This window comes from Phalacrocorax aristotelis, chromosome 11 (assembly GCF_949628215.1).
Source record: "Phalacrocorax aristotelis chromosome 11, bGulAri2.1, whole genome shotgun sequence".
Lineage (NCBI taxonomy): Eukaryota > Metazoa > Chordata > Aves > Suliformes > Phalacrocoracidae > Phalacrocorax > Phalacrocorax aristotelis.
In genome coordinates this window covers 10,064,136-10,085,818 of record NC_134286.1, presented here as the reverse complement: position 1 = coordinate 10,085,818, position 21,683 = coordinate 10,064,136, and the positions used below count along the sequence as shown (strand labels likewise).

The 21,683-nt window shown below is 50.8% G+C and overlaps 1 protein-coding gene across 2 annotated transcripts; it reads right to left on the bottom strand.

The window, feature by feature from the left end:
* Positions 1-125: 125 nt before the first annotated feature.
* Positions 126-11,463, bottom strand: FRMD7 (FERM domain containing 7). 2 transcript variants are annotated; one of them, XM_075106489.1, is made up of 12 exons: positions 11,392-11,463; positions 6,812-6,916; positions 6,387-6,429; positions 4,984-5,017; positions 4,152-4,249; positions 3,892-4,006; positions 3,545-3,692; positions 2,279-2,374; positions 1,833-1,996; positions 1,531-1,599; positions 1,362-1,437; positions 126-1,166 (listed from the first exon to the last, which is right to left on the bottom strand). In XM_075106489.1, the coding sequence occupies exons 1-12, from the start codon at positions 11,446-11,448 to the stop codon at positions 126-128; spliced, it is 2,046 nt and encodes a 681-aa protein (XP_074962590.1). In that variant the 5' UTR covers positions 11,449-11,463. The 2 variants fall into 2 exon arrangements, with proteins under 2 accessions (XP_074962590.1, XP_074962591.1); XM_075106490.1 differs by having other exon boundaries at positions 4,984-5,062; positions 11,392-11,448.
* Positions 11,464-21,683: the final 10,220 nt, after the last annotated feature.

Below are 21,683 nucleotides of genomic sequence, written 5' to 3'. Positions count from 1 at the left end.
AGCACTCACACAATACAAGCCCATCAATGTTGCGCAAGCAGTAAGAAGCCCTGCAAGCAAGAGTGTCACCCTTCTGCGGCCCCTGACCTGGGCCACCTCTGCTCCCTCCAGCCGGTGTCAGGCACCTAGGTGAAGTACCTGGAGGCCCCCTTGGAATTCCTATCTTCAGCAGCGCTGGTGGCAAAGGACACCTCCTCATCCTCTTCATCCAGCTGGAGGCTGCCAGAAGACAGCCGCACGCGGGCCATGGACGACCGCAGCACCCGGCCATACAGGGAGCAGTAGTCAGCAGCCAGGAGGTCAGAGTCAGAGTCACTGGACTCAGTGCTGCTGCCCACATAGCGCTCGGCGGAGCGCCGCGGCCCCAGAGCCAGCCCTTGCTGGGCCGGCACATGCTGAAAGATGCCTGTTTTCCGGCTGCTCAGCACAGGGCACGGCCCCAGGGGCCTGAACTCGGAGCCATAGGGGAAGCGGATGGTTTTCATGTCTGACTGGCTCCAAGACCGCTTGGGAGGCTGCTCCTGAAGCCCATAATTTAAGGAGCAAGCCAGCAACCTGCTCTCCCCGACCAGGCCAATGCTTGTGTCCATTGCCATGCACGGAGCCTCACGATGAAACTCCCCAGCCTGGGTCCCACTCGGGCTCCACCTGGGGGGTTTTGCTTCCATGGGGCCGCATCCACCAGCTGGTCCTGCTGAATCCTCGCCAGGCACTGGTGCATGGCATGAGGGCTGTGGGGGCCTGTCTAGGTAGAAGGGGACCTGGGGGGCTGGGGTGGCCATGGGCACAGGGCACGGCACATCCATGTACACCAGTGGCCGGGCGCTCACCTCCCGCATGTTGCCCACTGAGGTGCTTTTACTGTTCCCAGCAAATTGATGGTGGGGCCGAAAGGACGTCAAGGGGTTCCTGGCACTGAATGGGTCAGCAGGCTCCCATGCCCGCTCCAGCTCCAGCTCAGCATAGAGCAGGGGGAAGGCAGACGAGCTTTTGGAGTGGGGCAGGAAGGCAGGGGTCGCTTCAGGCTTGGAGCGCTCCAGCTCAGCAGCAAATGTCACCTCCACGGCGGACCTCCGGCGCCGGCTGTCCAGCGTGGGCTCGGAGGTGTGCACCCCATTGGCATGGTAGGAGCCCCGGCCACCGTAGGCCAGGCGCAGCTCCTCCACCTGAGTAGGGGCAGAGAGCAGGTGGGTGTCCAGACCCCCGGCTGGGCAGGGAGGGCAGAGCGGGGCTGTCAGTGAGCCCCAGAGGCAAGGCTCTGGCTTGGCCTCCAGCTGAGCTCCACCAGCCAGGGCTGCGACGTCAGGACACCCCCCACCCCAGGCATGGTTCTACCTATTATTGATGCCACAGGGACATACCTGCTTGGAGACGTCTGTCAGGAGGTCCGGAGAGGAGCGGCACTGCCTCTCATCGTAGCGGGACGTGTAGTGCTTCCTGCAAGGCCAAAAGCATGGGTGGGTGTATGGCCAGGAGGGTCCTGTCACCACCCCCCACGCAGGCACTGCACCCGTCCATGGCCCCCAGTACCTCTCAAAGGGCAGGCTTTTCATCTTCGCCTTCCTCCCATGCTCCAACAGCTGCCTCTGCGTCCTTCCGCTGCAGCAAGAGGGGAAAGGCATGAGCAGCACCGTCACCCCGGCCCTGGGCATCCCCACATCCCAGGGAGGCAAGGGGATGCAGCAGGACCGAGGCAGCAGTCTCTCCAGGAAAAGCAGCTGTCAGGCATCACCCCCTCAGATCCATCCAGGGCCAACATAAAGGGGAGGCTCAGAGCTGTCCCCACGCCCTTCCTGGCCCAGAGGTTTGGTTTTTTTCCCCTGGGACTTTACCTGTAGCGGAAACTGGAGCCCTTGCTGCACAGAAGGGTTTTGGGCTTTGACTTGGGCTCTTCGGACAGCCTGAAGAAGGCATGGTACTCCACGCATGTCTTCCAGAAAGCCTTGCAGGCATCCCGGCTCGCCATGGTGAACTCCAGCGTGTCCTTGCACAGTGCCTGTGTGGCCGGAGACAAGTGAGCCACTATCAGGGCCAGGCTCTGCCATTTGCCCTCCCGACACCCTCCCAAAGACCTGGACTGCCAGCAGCTCTGGTAAGTGCAGCATGACCCTGCTGGGGACACAGGGATGGCACATGCCATTCTCATGGGGGGAAAGGAGAATCACCCATGAGCAGCAGAAAAGGATTTTATTGAAAACTCAGGGACTTCGCATGGCTGACCCTCAGTCCACAGCTGCCTGCTCCTGAGCCTGGCAGCTGCCTGCAGCACAGTACTTACAGAGATGTTTGCATGGAGCTTGATGAGAAAATGCTTCCTCTTGAAACTAAGTTTGCGAATTTTGGACCAGTTGAATGTGTTGATCTTTGTATTACCCTGAAAGGAAAGACACAGCAGTTAAAGCAGAACATGGCAAGCCAGAATTGCAGAAGTGTGATGGGCCAAGTCCTCAGCTTGCAGGGCACTGCACAAGACCCCAGCGCAGCTCTCACTGCTGCTGGGGGTCTAAGGAAGGGGCACCAGGATGTGGTGGTTGACCCTCCTCTCCATCAGTTGGTCCCAAAAAAGAGAATTGCGACTCAGGGCTTAACTCTGCCCACTGAAGCTATTTGTAAAGCTCCAGGATCCCAAGACAACCCTCACAGAGGTGAAGGCAGAGCATCCCATCCACCCCAGCTCACAGGTCAGGTGAGTTAATGCAACATCAGCCCTCCCCAAAAAATAAATAATTGGTTTGCTTCTCCTTTGCTGGGAAGCATAGCGCAGCTCAGCTCACTCCCATGCCCTTAGAGCCAACTTAAGCAGTCTGCAAACATACCTTAACCCTCATTATCATTATGCATCAGTTTAGACGCAGCCACACAACACTGGTGTCACAGCAGGGCCAGGTAAAACTGCATTACGCCGTGCTGCGGCACCGAGACCCTCTCAGCTTTCTCAGCGAGCCCAGAATTTAATGGGCTCACAGATGCTCTAATCACACGTGAGGGGTGTTTATGGCGCTGAATAAATAACTGGGTCTGGCAGTGCTAGTTAGGAACAGCAGACCCACAGTCAGGATTTTTTTATTTTACTGCTCCAGCAAGATGTTCCCAGGTTGAAATTAGCCGGTGTGGAAGCGGGAGGCAAGTGCTGCTTCACGCCGGCTGCGAGGAAGTCTGTATTTATTCTGCAGCTACGCTGTGATTACAGTGTTATGTAATTGCACAGACGTGAGGTAGCTATTTTCGCTGGAAGATTATATGGTGAAGGCATGTGACGCAGCCATGTAACCTGTGGTGCTGACATGGCTGCGCTCATTGTGACAAGGGCCAACAGAGCCGAGGCAGGCGCAGCGGTGAGCAGCCAGCGCTGATGGGGATGGTGGGGCCAAGCCCCGCAGCGATGCCCCAGAGCATCACCTCCGCACCCAAGGTCTGCTGGGGCATGCTCCCTCTGGTAGGATTTGGGAGGGTCTGGAGCATGCACCTCCCAACTGGAGGTAATGTCCCTGGGAAAGGCCACCCCACCTGGGTGCTGGCAGCCCGCCCCAAGCCCTGGGCTCACCCGCAGGACCAGCACTCCCATGTGCGTCACAGCCAGGTTGATCTGCGTCCCCTCGCCGTCGCTGGCGGGGTGCAGGCGAATCCCGTACATCTCCAGCTTCCTGGCCACATCCAGCAGCTGAACGTCTGACTCAGCTGGCGTCTTCCCGCTGGGGACACAAACACACCAGGAAGCAGCATGAGTGAGAAGGCAGCCACTGAAACAGGCTAAAAAAATGCCATTTTGGGTGTGCACATGGTGGCATCACATGCACCCCACTCCGGACCTGCCTGCTGATGGGAATGGCCCCACTGGCAGGTGCCCACCGGTGCTTTGGGTGGGCGGCCATGGTGCAGAGCAGCCCATACCCATGTCTCCGGTGGTAGTGCATGATCTTGTTGTCCAGGTACTCCTGGTTGGGCAGGTACCGGTGGGTCGCCAGGTGCTGCTGGTCCGTCTCCTCATGGAAGTCGCCCAGCTCGGCTGTTGGGGACGTGGGGAGAGCGGGGCTAGGTTACAAGGGGCCACTGTAAGGGAAACCCCTGGCTACACAGCCAAAGCAAAGCTCCGCTGGGCCCCCATCACCGGGGAAGGGGCACCGGCCCTGCAGGCACTCGCCTGCCCTTACACTGCAGCAGGTGGGAGACGAGCAGCGCCGCGCTCTTGTCGCTGCAGGGCAGCCGCCCCAGTGCCAGGTCCTTCTTAATCTGGAGGGTGAAGAGGTACCTGTGGAGGCCGACAGGAGCATGCCCTGAGGTGGGGACGGGTTCAGCAAAGAGCTTGTGGCTGGGCTGAGCTGCAGGGGCTCTGCTGCAGGGGGGCTGTCTGCCCCCGTGCCTCTCCCTGCGCTCGCCCATGTTTCAGCCCAAGGGACGCAGGTCCACAGGGTCATGGGAGGAGCACACAGCCCCCACAGAAGGCTGCAGCTGGGCACCACCATGTCCAGTATGTCCCTGCCATTGAAATGCCCATTAGTGGGTTTCAGAGTTAACATTCCTTTAGGCTTTGGAGGGCATTTGCATCTTTCAGAGCTAATGTTCTGCAGAAGCACTGCCTTAGTTTTATTCTTAGTTCCTGTTCACAACACTTTCTCTAAAACCTAAGAGCTAACAATGTAATTTTAAAAAATAAAATTAAAGCTCTTCTTTCTGAACACATCTTGAGGCAGGAGCTAGACTGAGCAAAGTCAGACTTGGAGCCCAGCTGCTAAAGCATTTGGCAGTAAACAAATTGCAGCCTTTTAAGACGGCTGATCCTTCAAGTGGATCTTGTTTGAAAACAGAAGATCAAGATAAGATACTCTCTTGGGTTTTGTTTTGTAAAGTATAGAACTCTTCCAATACTTAGGATAACCACTGCTCACAGGCAGGTCTGGGTGGATAATGAGTTAAATGCATGCTTTGCAATTGCAAATATATATAGGACCATGCGGTAAAAAAGTAATAGAACAAGTACTGTACCTGGTCAGCTCTTCTCTCAGATGGCCGGGGTCCACTGGGAAAAATTTCACCATAAATTTGAAAAGAACCTCCTTAGGATCTTAAAACACAACACCTTCATAAGTTTTCTTTTACGTGTCTATTGAGAACATTTACAACCCTCTTCACACATGCTATCTCCTTACAGAGTAAATTACTCTGGGCCCTTGCAAACCAGGGCTGGAAGCCCTTACCAGCAGGGGCTCTGGCCTCCCCCCAAAGGTCAGTCTGCCCAGACCCCAGCATTACCAATGGAAGTGAACAGGGAGTTGGGCACCTAAATAATACTAAAGAGAAAACACCCCAGCAATTCTTTAAATTGCAAAGACCCCTGTCAGGAGGGGGGTTTCCGTGGAGTGGTGCCATGGGTGCTTGTCTAGCACGTGGCCATCAGTGGGCCTGTGCATTAAATCCAGCCCTCCAAGCACCTGGAATGCAACAGCTCCATAGGAGATTGTTTGGGCAAAGCTTTTTTGCGGGATGAGCGCAAGCAAGAAGCCAAGCCCAAAGCAAAGAGGCTGGAGGGAGGGAGGCAATTTTGTAGGCACCAACTGTCCCAGGACTCCATGGGGCAGCTCGGGGGCTCCTGGAGGGACAGTGTCCTGGAAGAGCAGGCCAGAAGGGACATGGAAAAATAAATTAGTGCTTGAAATAATCCCAATTCTGGTGCATGCAGAAAGCAGAGGCTTTTTGTCAGGCTTTCCCCTTACAGGGAAATTAATGCAACACTGTACTGCAGCCTCCCTGCGGCAAATTCTGGGGTCATGCCTTTGTGCTCTTGACCACCTCCTGGTCATCACATATTTGGGGAAAATATTTGGTTCACTGCAGGAGTAGAAACAGGCGTAGGTTGAAAGGGGCACTGTGTTAACGTTGTGGTGATGGCAGGGGATGCTGAGCCTGAATTCAGGTCAGGCTCCACAGGGGTTCTGGGGGCTGGAGAGGAGCGGCAGAGCCTGCAGGGCACCCGGCTAACACTGCTTCACGCAGGGCTCTCACCGCACAGGCACCTGGGCTGCTAAGAGCTGCAAAAGGGACAGGAGGGCATGCAGGGAGCAATGCCTGCCACTCTGCCAGCCCAGCGACCTGCGCACATGCACACACGCAGCCACCCCTGCTCCTCCGCCAAGCTGTCAAGTTAGTAACAGCTCAAGCCTAAAATGGTGCAGATATCAAATTGCAAAAGCAGTGGTATTTCTACAGGATTTTATATGGACTGTGGTGTCTTTGCAAGCAATCCTGCCCAGCCTCGCGCTATAGAATCAGCTCAGGTAAGTGCTGAAAAACCAGAGACCCTGTCCCCAAGCAATAACGCTGCACGAACGTGTCTGCACTAGTCTGCCACTGGCAGTGATTTAGAATAATTTTATTCTTGAAATACTTACTTTTGACTTGCTTTGTTATGGGTTTCAGCGGTTCCAACCAGACCTGAAATAAGGCAATGAAGACCTGGGTGAATAAACAGCACAAGAGACAGGGAATAAAAGCAGCATCATCACGCTAGAATGCAACATAAAAGTGTTGGCCAGCTCGGCTGCTGCTGCAAGCTGTCCCGCCGGGCAGCCCTGCACGGATGGCTATGGATGAACCCCATGGGCCGTGGCTTTCACCAGGGCGTTGCCAACTGGCTTGCGGGTCCCCTTGTAACTATCATTCTGGAGGGGTTTTTGGCATTGTAGCAGAGCTTTCAGTTGAAATTTTCGATCCGGTTTTTCAGGGAGGTGCTAGCAAGGCCCCAGTCATGCAGGCGGTTGCTGTGAGGATGCGGCACAGTGCAGCGCCGGGGCCCCGCACCGCGAGCTGCACTCACGTGGTTCCCAGCCTGGCTGCGAAACTCCAGCCCAAAGTACTCCTTCTCCACAAGGTTGAGGTGGCTGCAGGTGAGGTTGAACAGGCCTTTTCCACAGGATTTTTGCTAGCAAACAAACACACCATGGAAGCAGCGGGTTAGACAATGCTGACAGCAGCAGTGACGGGATTTCAGTGAGACGGGGAAGAAGTTTTAGCTCCCTGCCTTCACCCCGAGAGGAGTTGTGGGACTTTTCCTGAACATGCTGCATCAAAACCTTACTCTAAATGTTGGCATCAGCATGTGGGACAAGACAACTGCACACTGCATGCCCCTTACCTCTGCTCTTGGAAAGCAGATTCCTTCTCATCACTTCTCTCTTTTATTGAGGAGTGTAAAGCAGAAAGGAAAGAAAATCTTGCTTTTGGCTGATCCTTTGCAAGTGTCACTCTCTGGGCAGTTCTATCGCTGGGAAACCAGCGAGCGATCCCCAGGACGAGCGCCCACCTGAACCAGGCATGGCCGTGACAAATGTGCTTGAATAAAAGCAAACGGGAGCACAGCTCAAACCTGTGCAGCGAGCCTGTGTGCCCTGACAGCCAGTGACTGGATTACCGGGGACGAACTACTATTATGGTTAATGGTAATTAACAGCAACAGAACCCTGTGGAGATCCTGCACCTTGGGCTCTGGGTCATCCGTGCACTTCAGCAATATTAATTAAGTGGCACTACCTGCTGATGAGGGAGGCTGGGCTGTAGTTATTCCCAGTAAACAGAAACACTTGTAGGGTGTTTTTCTTGACTTGTTGCTGTGCTGTGTGACACGGCTGGGGAACAACCCAGGAGGCCCCTGACTTTGGAAAATGCTCCAGAAATCACCAGGAATGAACCTGGCAGTGACTCACCCCAGCAAAAACCCTGCTACTCTTTCACCAACTCATGAAAAGCAGACCAAAAATGAGCGTGGGTTAGTGCAAAAGCAAACTGGAGCAGATAAGCTGCCTTAGATAGCTGCTAAACTGCGGCATTTTGGGTGATGGAGGTGAAGGCAAGCTGCAGCTCCCTGTGCCAGTGGCTGCTCCCGGCAGGGACAGGAGGGACCTCGGCTGCTGGCAGTGATGCACACTAATAACCGCCTTCCATGGCTTCTCCTGGGATGAAATTGCTGGCTCCATGCTGAAAGGCTGCTGAAAAGTGATAGCGTAATAACAGCATTTGCTCTGCAGCACTCCCAGTTCTCCTCGAAATTACTAGATCACAAGGGTAATTAAAACAATTATAAATGTTTATTTCCAAGCTAGAATTTTCTAGCATGAAAGGCCTTGGTCTTTGTCAGGCATCCAGGAAAGACAAGCATTTCTTACCGGGTTATTACCCACCACATGTCTGCTGGGAGCGACCCGCTCTCCTCCAAGCCCAGTGCTGCCCAGGGCAGTGGAGGCAAGCGGCTCCATCCCTGGGAGAAACTGCTTGCTGGGCAGACACAGCCCTGTGATGCAGGGGATGGTTTAAAAGCAGGGGCTTTCCTCTTGCAGATTGGTGCTTGCAGGTGCCCCATCCTGTGTTTGTGGGGTACCGAGGCTCCAACCCACGCTGCTGCAAGCACTGGGCTGCAGTGGTACTCAGGAGAGCATCAGGCAAGAGCAGGGGCCTGTGCAGGAGGAGCACAGTGCGAGGCAGGACACATGGGGCTGGGCACCCCACGCCTGAGCCTAAATGTGCCTTCGATGACGTTGCAGTGCCAGGTTTAGCACCCATAGGCAGAAAACCCTGTGTAGAAGACAGTGGAAAGCAGAGACTGCGCTCGCCCCTCCTCTCCACAGTGGAAGCAGCTGGGACTGTAAGCAGGACAAGAAAACAAGCAGCACATCCAGAGGAAGACAGCAACGTGTGACACACGGGAATGCACACCCCTCACACACCCCCAAGGACACCCTGGCAGCACTTGTGCTCCAACAGCAAAGCCATGTTTCTGCAGCAATCCCCATAGCACAGGCTGCTGCACCCAAGTCTGTGGTTTAGTGGGGAGCAACAGCTTGTGGGATTTGGTGTGAACTTCCCCCACCACCTCGGGACATGTTCCCTGGTCAGTGTCTTCTGCATGGCCACAGCTGGCATGCAGTGCCACGCACCAAAGCCACCAGCCTCGACACTCCCTGTGCCCTTGCAGGACCAGCTTGCATGCAGCCAGCTCTGCACACCTCCTGAATTCCCACCTTTACTCATTATAAGGGACACCAGATCACAGGAAAATTTGTCCTTCATTCAGCTCCAACAATTAGTTCTTCTGGACTTGTTTGGTTTGCCTTTTCTTTCTTTTTTTCCTTCCATTGAATCTTGCCCTGTAGCAAATTCCACTAGCAGAGATGCCCAGGCTTTGTCTGCCTGGCTGCAAAGTAGTTCGCCCTTTCTGTGATGCTTTGGGAGGGCTCCGGGGGCTGCCCAGGCTCAGGACTGCTCTGTTTAAACCCTTTCTAGAGGTAAGAGGCGTGACTTTATGGGCAAGACATGCCAAGTCACAGCACTAGGTATCCAGGGGTAGAAAGAAGAGGGGAGGCAGCTTTGCAATATCTCCTCACAATACCAGAAACACATTAAAGGCTGGCCTGTGACGGGCCCTGCACCCAGGCACTGGAGCAGGGTATCCTGGTGCCCTCCCAGTGCAAGGTGCAGGGCTCACTGGTATGGCTGGCAGCATCCCAGCAAGATCCCATCCATGCCGTGGCTCAGCCCTGGAGTGTTCAGCAGGGAGGCCACAACAGAGGACATTTAGAGATGTGCCAGGCCCCCATCTTCCCCTGCCCTGGGGACTCAGACCAGGCTCATCGGTGCCATCCCAGGAACCACCTCCAGTGCCCAGCCAAAGGAAATCCTGGGAGCTCTGCCACTGCAGAGAGGGTGCCATGTCCCAGCTGCCAGCGAGGATGTGGATGGGGGCAGAAACCTTCCCGGGCCCAGGAGAGGAGCTCACTGCCATGCAAAGCTGGACTGGAAATGAGACCTCGCTGCACGTGCTGGCAGCTGTGATACCCATGTGAGGCAGGTATAGATGCATACGCCGAGCGCAAGGCAGAGGGGGAATCAGGTCCGCTCTGTTTTCTCTCTTTTGTCCTTTTCCCTCCCATTATTCTGAAGTACCGCACATTCAAAAGAGCTTTCCAAAGTCAGGAGGGGTTTAAGAAGACTTGCTTTAAATATCTGCTCAAAACTTAGCCCAAAGCGGTCCTTTTACAATGGAGAAGTCACTAATTCAACTACTCACTTACTGTACCCATACAGCATCAAATGCATGAAATGCCTAAAAGGGGTTTCCAATACCATTCCATGCTAAAAAAGGAAATGACCAGGAGTTCCTCTAATGGAAGCTGTTTGCGACAATAACATGTTGTGCAGAGCTACAGTGCTGTGTTTTGGGCATATAAGAAAGCAGAGATGGAAAAAATAATGCAGGAACATTGTACAAGCAGCATGTTTTAAATTGTCTCTTACTATGCCCTGATTGAATCAATATGAAACAAAAAAAAGACATTTAAAAATGACTAGTCTCATTTTTAAGCTGACTGCAGGTCTAGGATACATTAATTAAACTAAATAAAAAACTCCCATACTGTGCCAAAGGATGGAATTGCTTTACAATGCTCTTTTGTGCAAAATGCTATCACAGAGAAACGGAGCAGTGCATCTGAGACCGAGCAGTTCTCAGGCTATGCTATAAAACCAGAGGACAGGACAGTCTGAGAAATGTAACAGAACTTGAAAAAACACAATTTAATTTTAAACTCTCCAGCCCTATAGGAGATGCAGGTAAGTGCTAGACAAGGTCTACTTGAATTAACTAATTCAATTAGATGCTGTGATTATCAAATTCTAAGCAACAGTAAATGTTCAATCACACTTGTAAAAAGATGTGTTTCTAATGCACAGTGAAGATACATCTACTTTCTGTTATCTATATACATATATATGTATAAATCTAACACCATAGATACTAATACCTAACATGTAAAACCTATTTCAGAGCTAGCATTTATTAAATGTGGATTATTACTGACAGTGTGTTATGGGACACTGTCATGCAGAAAATAAGATACAGTGAGTTTTTTCCACAGCTATTTCAGAACCACTGTTTTCTTTTTCAGATGAATGCCCAGGAAACGATGCATGCAGATGTTTCTCACCAGGGGTAATTTGATTAAAAATGCTACTTTTCTTCTGTTCCCAGATTTTTCTTCGTTGTTGAACTCTTATACTGATAGTCAGACAAATAAGAGAAGAACTCAACACTTATCAAGAACATCACTTTGCCTTACCTGATTTCCAAAAGTTGACACCAGATAAGTAAAAGCCATTCCGCCTTCTTTATAAATAATGCCAATAAGAGAGAAGAGCAAGAGTGTGTCGGTGCTGAAAGACACTTAGCAATCAGCACTACAATCTTTTTTGGGGGGTTGGGGGTTTTTGCTTTGGGGCTATTTTGTTGTTTTGGTTTGGTTTTTTAAGCTGAAAACCAGAAGCTATCAAAGACCATGCAATCCTTCAGAGCAGCAATGACTTCATTAACTAGCACAAAAACCCGGTAAGAATACAATACCCACTTACATCAACTACAAAGATCTTCTGGGAGTCATCCAGAAACTGGACTTTCAGGTGCAGCATCCTCGAGCATGTGGCTGAGCGTGCGGCAGGCGCAGGAGTCCTAGCAATGTGAGCGGTGTGCGGGGAAGGGAGCCCTGACTCCTCTTGCACACATAATTTCCCTCTCAGCTGGATGGAGAAGGCTGCAGTTGCAGATGTGGAGCAGAGACTGGAGCAAAGGAACTGAATGCCTAAAAACAAGTTTAAAAAAACCAATACTGATACCTCCCCTGGTTTAAATATCACCACTGCGTTAAAGGATATTTTTTCCCGTGAATTATGGGTGTATTAATACAGGAAAGGCTGTGCAGCGGCTCTGCAAGAATGGAACCAATGGGGCTGAGATAAACACTGAGCTTTTACAGCTGGTGGCGAGCAATGTGGGGGCAAAGCAAGCCCACGCTTCATACCATGGGGTCAGGGAAGAAGAGCTGAACAGCTCTCCTGCGAAAGTCACCAAGCAGCGAGCATTGCCTTTCCTCTGGTCTGGCTGAGGTGCAGCAAGTCTCACACTTGCTCCATGAGGTGGGCAGATAAGGTCCTGCCTGCTGAGCAGATGTGTGCAGACCCGGCCAATAGGCTGATGTACTTCGCCAGAGACTGGGAAATGTTTCCATCTGAGCTTGAAAACAGCTGGGAGTCCTTCCCAGGGAGGCAGAGGAGGACCTGCTGCTAATTCCTGGCTTGCACCCTGGTTTGGCAGTTTAGTGAAGCCTCACAAGACAACCTGGTTCCTGTTTCACACCTGGAAAGCCCATGTCCCCCCCCCACTAGCTCATCCTCCAAGTGCCAGAGCCAGCTGCCCACCTTCGAAACCCCCAGGGCTCAGCCAGGCTGCCGGGTGCAGCCTCCCCACAGCATAGTGGGCACCTGGGGCTTGTACTTGTGCTGTTTCTCTGCCCCAGCTACTGTGGGGCTGTGGTGAACTGCCTGACCTCTCTGGCCACTCTCGTCCGGCAGAGCCCCCCCCTCACTGAGCATTTGGATGAAGGCAACGTTTGGGCAGGAGCCCCTGTTTGCAGAAATAAATGCACCGAGTAGTGCCAAAAGGCAGGCGCTGGACTGTCATAGGGGATTGTCATTGCTGCTGCTGCTGGAAAAAGCCACAATGATGCACGATCCTGTGGGACCCAGAGTGATGGAAACGCATCCCAGCAAACCAAAAAAGCCACATTAAGTGCTGCGGAGATTTTGCTTGTTGCTTCCTTCCCAGTTTCCAATGAAACATCCACTGTAAGGCACACCACGCCATTTGCTGCGGTCCCTCTTATGCTTCCCAAATATTCCTGGGGTTGTCAGGACAGAGCCTGGCAGGGTACACACTTAGCTTGCTGTCTGGGCTGCAGAGAGGAAAACTGTAGAGCTTTTTAGCTATAGAAAAACTTAGTAGCCTTCTGCTGACCAGAATAAAAAAACAGCATAAAAATTGAAGCAAATCTTCCTTTCCATGTGATGCTGCTCCACAAAGCAGCTGAGCTCATCTTCTGCCAGTGGCCAGGAGGGGCTGGCTGCACCAAGCGTGCAAGCACTGCATCTGAGGACCAAATTTTCAGTGCTTCCCTCGGCCTGGGGAATGAGGTCTTTGTGTCACGGGAGAAGGGTGGTATCAGCTGAGGGGGGGGCGAATGCACTTTCTCTCTGCAGTTTTAAATGTTCATGTCAACATATATTGATGGGTATCGAGGAGAAGAGCAGCACTCTCGTGAGCGGCTCACGTATCGCAGGCACGGCTCTGCCACAGCAGCACAGCAGGACCGGCAGGAAGGAGGCATGGGGGTGCAATGAAGGAGACCCTAAGCTCCAGAAGAAGCCAAACCTTCCTGCTACAGGCTTTCCTGGCATGCTGGGGGCACTGACCCTGGTCTCCATGGATGCTACTAGAAGCTGAGCACCAGCCAGCTGGGTTGTGGGTGGAAGAAAAGGGGGTTTTTTTCTTCACTACTGTGGCACGAAGGAAGGGGACTGTGTTGGGTTTATCAAGGCCTCCAGCCACCCTACAGAAGCATTCATGCAGGCAGTGTGGAGCCAACAGAGGCAAGCAAGGTAAATGAGGGCTTCTTTGGAGTAGGAGAGTAACGGATGGCCAGAAGACATGTGACCTGGGATGTGGGGATTGTCGCTGAGAACAAAGGAGTTCCACCACCTCAGTAGACAAGAGACCCATTTTACCCCCACCCACCTCTTTCCTTCTTCTGGAGGTGACTTTTGGGCTGGCCAGAGCAGGCCATGTGGGGAGCACCACTGCTCCAGGAGGAGCAATCCCAGCTCCCAGCCTGAGTCAGCGCTGATCTCCAGCCAGGCACATATGTCCTCCTTATCCACAGGGGCAGGGAATAATGCGAAAATGATGCAGGAAAGCACAGAAAAGGTGACGAGTGAGCACAGCTGTACCAGCAGGTACGGAGGGGGCCCCGAAGAGCAGCAGCAGAACACAGAAAGGTCTGGTGTAGCAGCAGCATGTCAGAGTACTGCTTCAGGGCTTTTTGCTCAGCCAGCTCAGCCCTTGATTTTTAATAATCTGGACCCCACTGCCACCATTCTGCATTGCACCAGTTCTCCCAGGGATGACTTCAGTCCACTGAGTGCATCTGACCCCATATTAGGCTGGCTGGTATTGCCTTGAGGCAGGGTCTTCTTTATCCTCTCCAACACCCTGGTGTTTGCCAGGATCGACTGAGGAGAGCAAGAAACAAGGAATCTTCCTTCCAAACGCCATTGCCCCTTTTCCAAGGAGAATTTTCACACCAGTCTTCAGGGTTTGCTCATTCATTCCCCTGTTGGCCCCGGAAGCAGAGCAGCCTGCAGGACATCTGACGGAGAGCTGAGTCACTGTGGTTATGTTCCACGGAGCCTCCGAAGTGGTGAGCCGCTGGCACCAGGCAGCAAGTGAGTTCAGCAGTCTTCCTCCAAAAGGGCTTGCTTTGGTCCCTGGGGATGGACAAGGAAATGCCCCAAATCTTCCCAGTCCCCCCTCAAGTCACTCCTGAGAGAGAAGGTGGCTCTAAGAGAGCAAACTCTGGCAGAGAAAATGCGTAACGTGCGTGAGTACCCAGGGCTGCAAGGGCAGGCTCCCAGCAGAGGCAGGGCAGAAGTGGCTGGCCACCGAGAGAGTGCAGCCTGCTCCCCGTGCATCACTGCGGTCACGGCTCTAGCGCGGCTGCACCATGTGCTTTGTCATGCTTATCTTCAAATTCAGTTTAGAGGAGAGAAAAAGCAGGCAGCTAGATAAAGTTATGGAATCTGCCAGGGGATTTTAAACACCATAGTCCAGAAGGCAAGAACCCATTCCCGGGTCATTGCTGAGAAGCAGAAACACTCATCCTGTTTTTCACACTCAAAGCATTTGCTATTGGCAGCTGCCAGAGACACGGACTAACCTAGGTGGACTTTGGTCTGTGGAGGCCTTTCATACATTTAACATTATACCTCCTCTTCCTCAGCTGGAGCTGCTGGGAGAACATTTACATCCAGCTCTCGCCCAGCCTCAACTGCAGGGCCAGCGAGTGACACGGCTGCTTGCCTGCCATCGCTGGGAGCAGGCTCAGGCACAGCCACGGCCCTTCTGAACAGCACTGGGCACACGAGAGGAACATCGGCTGGTTAATAAATCTGAGACAAGGCACCAATACTGCAAAACAGGGAAATTCCCTTCCAGAGTAGGGTACCTACAACATTCCTGCTGCCATGCCAAAAGGAATGGTTTCACTCTCAGCTGGGGTCCCAGATTAGGTACTAGTTGCTTTAAATTTTTTTAGAAAATATTCCCCAAGAAAGGTATTTTCAAAAAACAAGGCCTGAAAGAACTGAGTTTGTTTGGCTTAAAAAGAGAAGAAAGCAGGAATAACAAAGGTCTCCTGACACATGCGGGCCCATTCCAGGAGGGATCGGATGTGCTCCCAAGCTATGGGGAAAACAAAGAAATGGCAAGAAAGATCTGAGTTACGTCCTAGGAAAGACCCTTAAACTGTGAGGCAGGAGAGCTACCGGAGCAGGCTGGAAAAGCCAGGGATGACTCAGACAGAAGTCTGTTAGGACAGTCCAGGCACACAGCCCTGCCTTTAAACCTTTAACAATGACTCTCAGTTTTCATTCACTTCACAGCCCATATTATATCTTGAGCATATCTCAACGGCTACAGGTGACTCACCAAGCCCTGTCCTTCTAAAAAATTCTGCCCCATTTATTGAATATAGTAAACAATGACACGTTTACATTTCCATAAAATTTTGCTTTCCAAACATGAGCTAAATAGCCTGACATAGCTGTGCTCTAACTTATTACTCGTAAGCCATTGCTGAGAAAATAATTGCATTTTCAATTTTGTGGTTTAGGTGAGTTTTGCCCATTAGCTTCCAACTGCGGGATCAGGCTTCTCTGAGCAGCACTTTGTTTTGATACCAGAAGGTGACATTATGCAGCAGCATTTTTTCTCCTGTTTGCCCCGATCGTACCCAAGAACACCCTACCGTGGTGCCTTTTCATCTCACTAATGTTCCCACCGAGAGCTGTACATACAGCAATGCAACGCCACAGATATTATTCACTGAAAGCAGCTCCACAGAACCCCTGGTGTTCTTCAGCATTAATAACTTGTCTACAAAACTGGATGAGACCGACAGGAGGGAATCAGCTTCTGTGCATGAACACTGACAGAAGTGCAGAGGAACACGCCTAGCGTTAGACTGGAAATTAAGACAAGTTTAAAGAATTGCACCTTCTGACAGTCTCACACTGGGTGGTAGTTCCAGCACAGGTGATGACACGATTACACGCTAGGTATACCAATTATTTGCATCGGTGTTCAGCTGGTAAAGGCTACAAGATAAACAGGGCCAGGGGCTTTGGGAGCAGTTCGGTTGCTGTGCGGGCAGCTCTCCTGCAGGCAGGCATCCCAGCAAAACCAGCAGCCCCAACTTCACTACAGCCTGTAGGCACGTGGGTGGGAGCTGAGCGTGGCCCTGACGTGGTGAGAAGCATGGTTCTGGTTCAGCTGCTGGACCTGGTTGCAATAATAATAAAAAATGAAATAGGTTTAGCTGAGTTTAAGCAGTAACCCAAATTAACAGTCGATCGCCCTATCCCCCTGCTTTTTTTTTTTTTCCTAGTAATAATTTCTGATGCTCAAGGAAGCAGAGTCCTATCAAATCTTATTCTTGTGATTATATTTTTATTTCAGCTTCAGCAGCTGAAGTTAATGGCTCTTTTTGCTAGCTATAATAACAGAGTAGGAAATCTTAAATAACCTTGATTATGCACGAAAGATTCCAAATACGATTGTGATTCCAGACACCTGATAGACAAATTAACTCTAAGTGCAAAACTTCCTTTGCAGTCCTATTAAGATGTACTCACAGCATGCTACCAAAGTCCTGAAACATAAATTTATTTCCATTTCTCTTCTGTTTTCCAGCTGTGCGGAACTGTGTCTGATTTCCAGGGACAGAGACAGTCCCCCTCTGAGGGCTATTGCCAGGACGAGCCAGATCCTTGCTTCCAAGCTCCCTCTCGTGGTGGTTGTGCCCAGCGACAAATACAGGTGACAACTCAGTGCTCAGGGATGAGCAGTACAGCAACACCACGCTCTATCGTGCATCGATGTATATTGCTTTTTCTTTCTTTTTTGGTTTTTATATGCTACCTAAAAACTATTGCCAGGCACTGAAGAAGGCAGTTTCCTGTAAGAAAATGCAAATGAATGCTGTACAAGAAACGAAATAATAGCCTGACTCTGGTATTATCCAGAGCACATGATCTCATTTTAATATGCCAGTTGCACTATGTTGTTGGCACAGCTACCTAAAAAGCACTTAGTGATGTTTAATTCAAACAAATCACTTAAAAGACACTGGAAAGTAATTTATACAGAAAAAGAAAGCCTCATCACTGTACTGAGTTAAAGGAGCACTGATGCCTCCACAGACTCAGGCATCTCTTTAGCATTCAGTCATTTCTAGCTAGGGAGATTCATCTCACTACATCTATGTAGCAGTATGAAGCACAGGACTTGCATATGCTGTCCTTAATTTGTTTCAAGCATGACCTCTTCGTGGTCCACTCGCACATCCCCACACCGACAAGATAAAAGCAGTGTAAACTCACCTGTAATCCAGCAGTCCTGCGATGAGGTCGCTGGCTGCCCAGGCTCTCTGTCCGTGTGAGCACTGTCCGGAAGCCAAACCGATCAACCTCCTCCCTAAGGCTCTCCATGGGTCACGTGCAGATCTTTCCTAGGTTGTGCCCCGAGGCAAAAAATCACAGTCCCTATGTACCACACCACAGAAATTGGAATGACAGGTGAGCAGCATCTGCTCGTCTGCTCAGGCAGCTCTGGCAACAGAGGGTTATAAGACCAGAAGCAGCAATCTTCAGAAGGGAATTAAAAGCCAGGATGGTGAAAACCTTTGCTGAGCATCATGAGGAAGGATCCTATGACCAAAGGCTTCATATGAGGAAGCTGACAAATTTAAGCCTGCAATGCTAGGTGAAGAGACTGAATCCCAGTGGAAAGGATGGAATTCTAAGGAACTATATTGCTTATTTTCATGACAGATGTGGTTTCCCTCTTGGCTCAAGACAACTAGTTCTGGTTGAGTAAGCTTTGATTACATCTAGGCAATGAAATGCACATGCTCTCCAGGTGCCCCCAGGGCAATGGATCAGCCCCATCTCACTATATGGATCTAGATCCTGACTTCTGTTAACGTGTTTCCCTCCCAGGTACCCTCTCTTCCCCTATTCCCTTCTTTTCCTTCCATTCTTCCTCAGAAGACCCTTATCACACTTCAGTCCTACCAAGGACTGCCAAATTCCAGGTATATAGCTCAAAGCAGAGCTAAAGTTGTATCAAAGCCATTCTTCAGAGCAGGCAGTGGAGGACAATAGAGCAGCATCCATCTGAAGCTGGGAGCTTGGTACTTTTGTAGTGATCAAAGGCAATCCCTGTCTCACGGTTCTTCTCCCAGGGCCTTCTGGCAGGTGGTGGTAGCTACGAGACAGACATGTTTCAAAGAACAGGGATCATTCCTACATCATGACTGACCCAAATTTTCAGGGGTACATTAATAAAACCTTTCTAAATTATTTATTTTGGCCATGAGATTAAACAATTCGGATGGCCCAAGATACTGTGCTGACGGCTATTGAGAAACAGCTCAGTTAAAAGGAAAGGAAGACAGCTGGACTCCAAAGTACTTGTAAGCACAGTCTGACACTGGACAGGCCCTGAAGCTAAAATATTTCTTCAAACCTATTAAAAAGTACATCTACACTACTGAGGTTAGACACAGGGCATTTGGCAAATCCATGCAAATTCCTGGAACATTGAATAGAAACCAATCCCAGGGTCAGGAAGGTGGTGGGGTCACAGAGACACGGGGCTGCATGGGGCTTCAGGAGATCACATGTGACAACCCAGTGTACGGAGGCAGGAACTACATACGCCACATGCTCCCTCCTCCAGCAGTGGTCATCCAGTGCTGTCTCTGAAAATTCTCCACCACCTCCACATAACTGCAGCTTGCTCCTGCACATCAGCCATGCTCTGCGAGAAGCTTTCTCTCTTTTCCATCATAAATTGGCTTTGCTGGAAATTCAGTGTATTTCTTCTTGTTCTGCCACACCAGCCATGCTGTTGCTGATTACATGATCATCATTAATTTGCTTTTAAGAAAAAGGGTCTAAGGTCTGTTACAGTGGTAGGATGAATCCCAAGCTGATGATTAATCATCCTATCTGCCAGTTCCCAAAAGGACAAGTAGCCCTTAAGGAATGTCACAAACCGCAAATATTTTCCCTTTTCTGGGTTGACTCGATAACTTAAGTCTAATGTCAAGGCAGACCTCTTGAGGACATAAAACTGGATGAACTAGTCAGCCTAGAGGCAGGAAAAAAAATTTACCTTGAAGAGCCAGAAATTTCCCAGAAAGCTGACTGTCTGTTTGGTTCACTCAGCTGCAGTCATTTATCAGTTATACCTTTTAGTAGAAGCACAAGAAGTCTAAGTCTGAATCAGTTACATTACAGTATCACAAATGTATGAAAGATGCTAATGCTTTTCATAAATCTGAGAAATTTTAAACTTTGTTTTTTAGGCTCTAGTCCACTTATTTGTTTACATACAAGAAGTCCAATTTCAAAATTATTCTACAATGCTGGTGCGTCTGATTCCAAGTAAGCCCAAGCGCCTCCCTGTCTTTAACACGGCCCCCACATTACGCCCCCAGGACAGAAGTGCTACAATTACCATTTTTCTTCGGAGGCAAGAACAACTGAGGTCACCCAGTAACCGGCAGCGCCTCAGAGTCTCAGATCCCACGCAAGCCGAATCACTAGAAATACGATTTGGAGGAAGTAAGTCGCTGTTAGAAAGCTGTCACAGCCCACTCGGACAGAACCGGCAGCACACCAAGGAGCACTGGCGTGTCACACACTGAACAGAAACAGCAACGCCTGCCCAGCAGTGAATGTTTTGCAGGTTCCTGCAGCGTGACAGACGCTCCAGTTGTTGCAATTATTGCTCCAGACTTTTTGGAGGGACTTGAAGAGAACCTCAGCTTTGAAGTAGAGCACCAGAGGCAAGTGAGGTGACTCCATACTAAATACACTGTTTCCATGGAGAACAACAAATTCCATCACCTGCGATCTTGTAATCGAACCGTATCACTGCTGCCAGCCAAGCTCTCGTAAGCTCAACGCTGCCCTCAGCAGAGCTAGCAAACTACTACAGGTAGGATCTGACCTTTGAACTGAACGCTGTTGCTGATTTACACCTGAAAGTCTGTCTTCTCTCCTCGCAGCTGTATTGACCAGGCGGAGATAAAAGTGGCTGCTTAAAAGCCACATTATTTCACTTTCACAGAGTGCAGAGCTCGCCCACAGCTACGGTAGCTATTTGCACACTTCCTCCAGCTGCCGAGTAAGTGAGCGGTGACTCACCGAACGACCCAAGCGCTACCAGCAAACCAAGCTACCAGGACTGCTGACTTTTCAGCAGAGATACCTTAAACAGGCCAACGTATATTGTTTTAGAACCCATATCTCATTTTAATTGAGACTAGACTCTTCCACCTAGTTTCAAACTGTAATTACAGCCGAGCCTATTAGGGCAGATAACAGCGTACTGCTCAACACGAGGTGTGGCCGGTGGTTCACCCTCCACCCACACAGGGTATCTCGTGTACTTCCTCCCAGGGCTGTTCCCACTGCAGGGTTCACGCGTTGGTGGTTTATACCCAGGCCCAGCCAGGCTGCGCGGCCCAGCTCTGCCCTCGTTAGCAATTCATTTACATGGCACCTGTGCTACCCAGGAGCAGGACGGGGAGGAGCCCTCTAAGTCTGTGCCGCGGTTAGCTCTGGCTCTCCAAACACACTGGGGGGCCATGCCTGTCCCCAGACTGCGCAGGGGAAGTGGGACACTGGGGAGCTTTCGGAACAGCCTGTGCACTTTTATAGCAGGAGCTGCTAAACCAAAGGAAAAGCTGCCTATGAAACTTTCGCTAGACAGCCCCCAGAAACAGCCAGCCCTCGTTTAAAGCAACATGACACCATCACACCTACTTTATGAAGGACACTACTCAACCGTTGGGTACAGCAGCAAGCAGCTGAGTTCACTCTCAGGAGCGAGACTTTTGAAAGGCAACAGCATTAAACATAGATCTTGTGTGCTTCCTTAAAATCCCCAACCCAGACTACCCTGTACTGTCACTTTGAAACAAACCAGTGGTGTAGAGTCACAGGGCCTCCGTGGCTGTATTTGCATCCACTTCCCAGCCTCCCAGGGGGAACAGGAAGCAGCTTGCTTAGTTATGCTGACTGCCACAAGGAATCGGGAGCGTTATTGCTCAATTACAACTTCTTTTAAACCGCATGAGAAATCAGACTTAGACAGTGATCAACCCACTTGTTACATCTCAGAGCAGACCGGTCCTATGTGTCAGTTACCACGCTCGCTGACACAAGCCAGAACAGAGCATGCTTCACCCCCAGCCTCCCGGCAAGGAGATGAAGGGAAGCATCCATTTTGTTCAAGATCACTTAGATGGGCAGTCTGTTCTTCTCTGCCAGTTTCCTCTCAATATGGAAACCAGTCCTCCGTCTCAGCAAAGGAAGTATGAACAGGAAGAAGAAACGGCAGAGAAACCTACCTTTAAGATAACGGTAATGCTCTCTTAGCTGGAGGAGGGGGTAGTAAGCATGCTAGGCAGTTTTGCCTGTTGACACATCACTGAGGACTGAAGGTAGCAAGTTTTTCTAAAGTT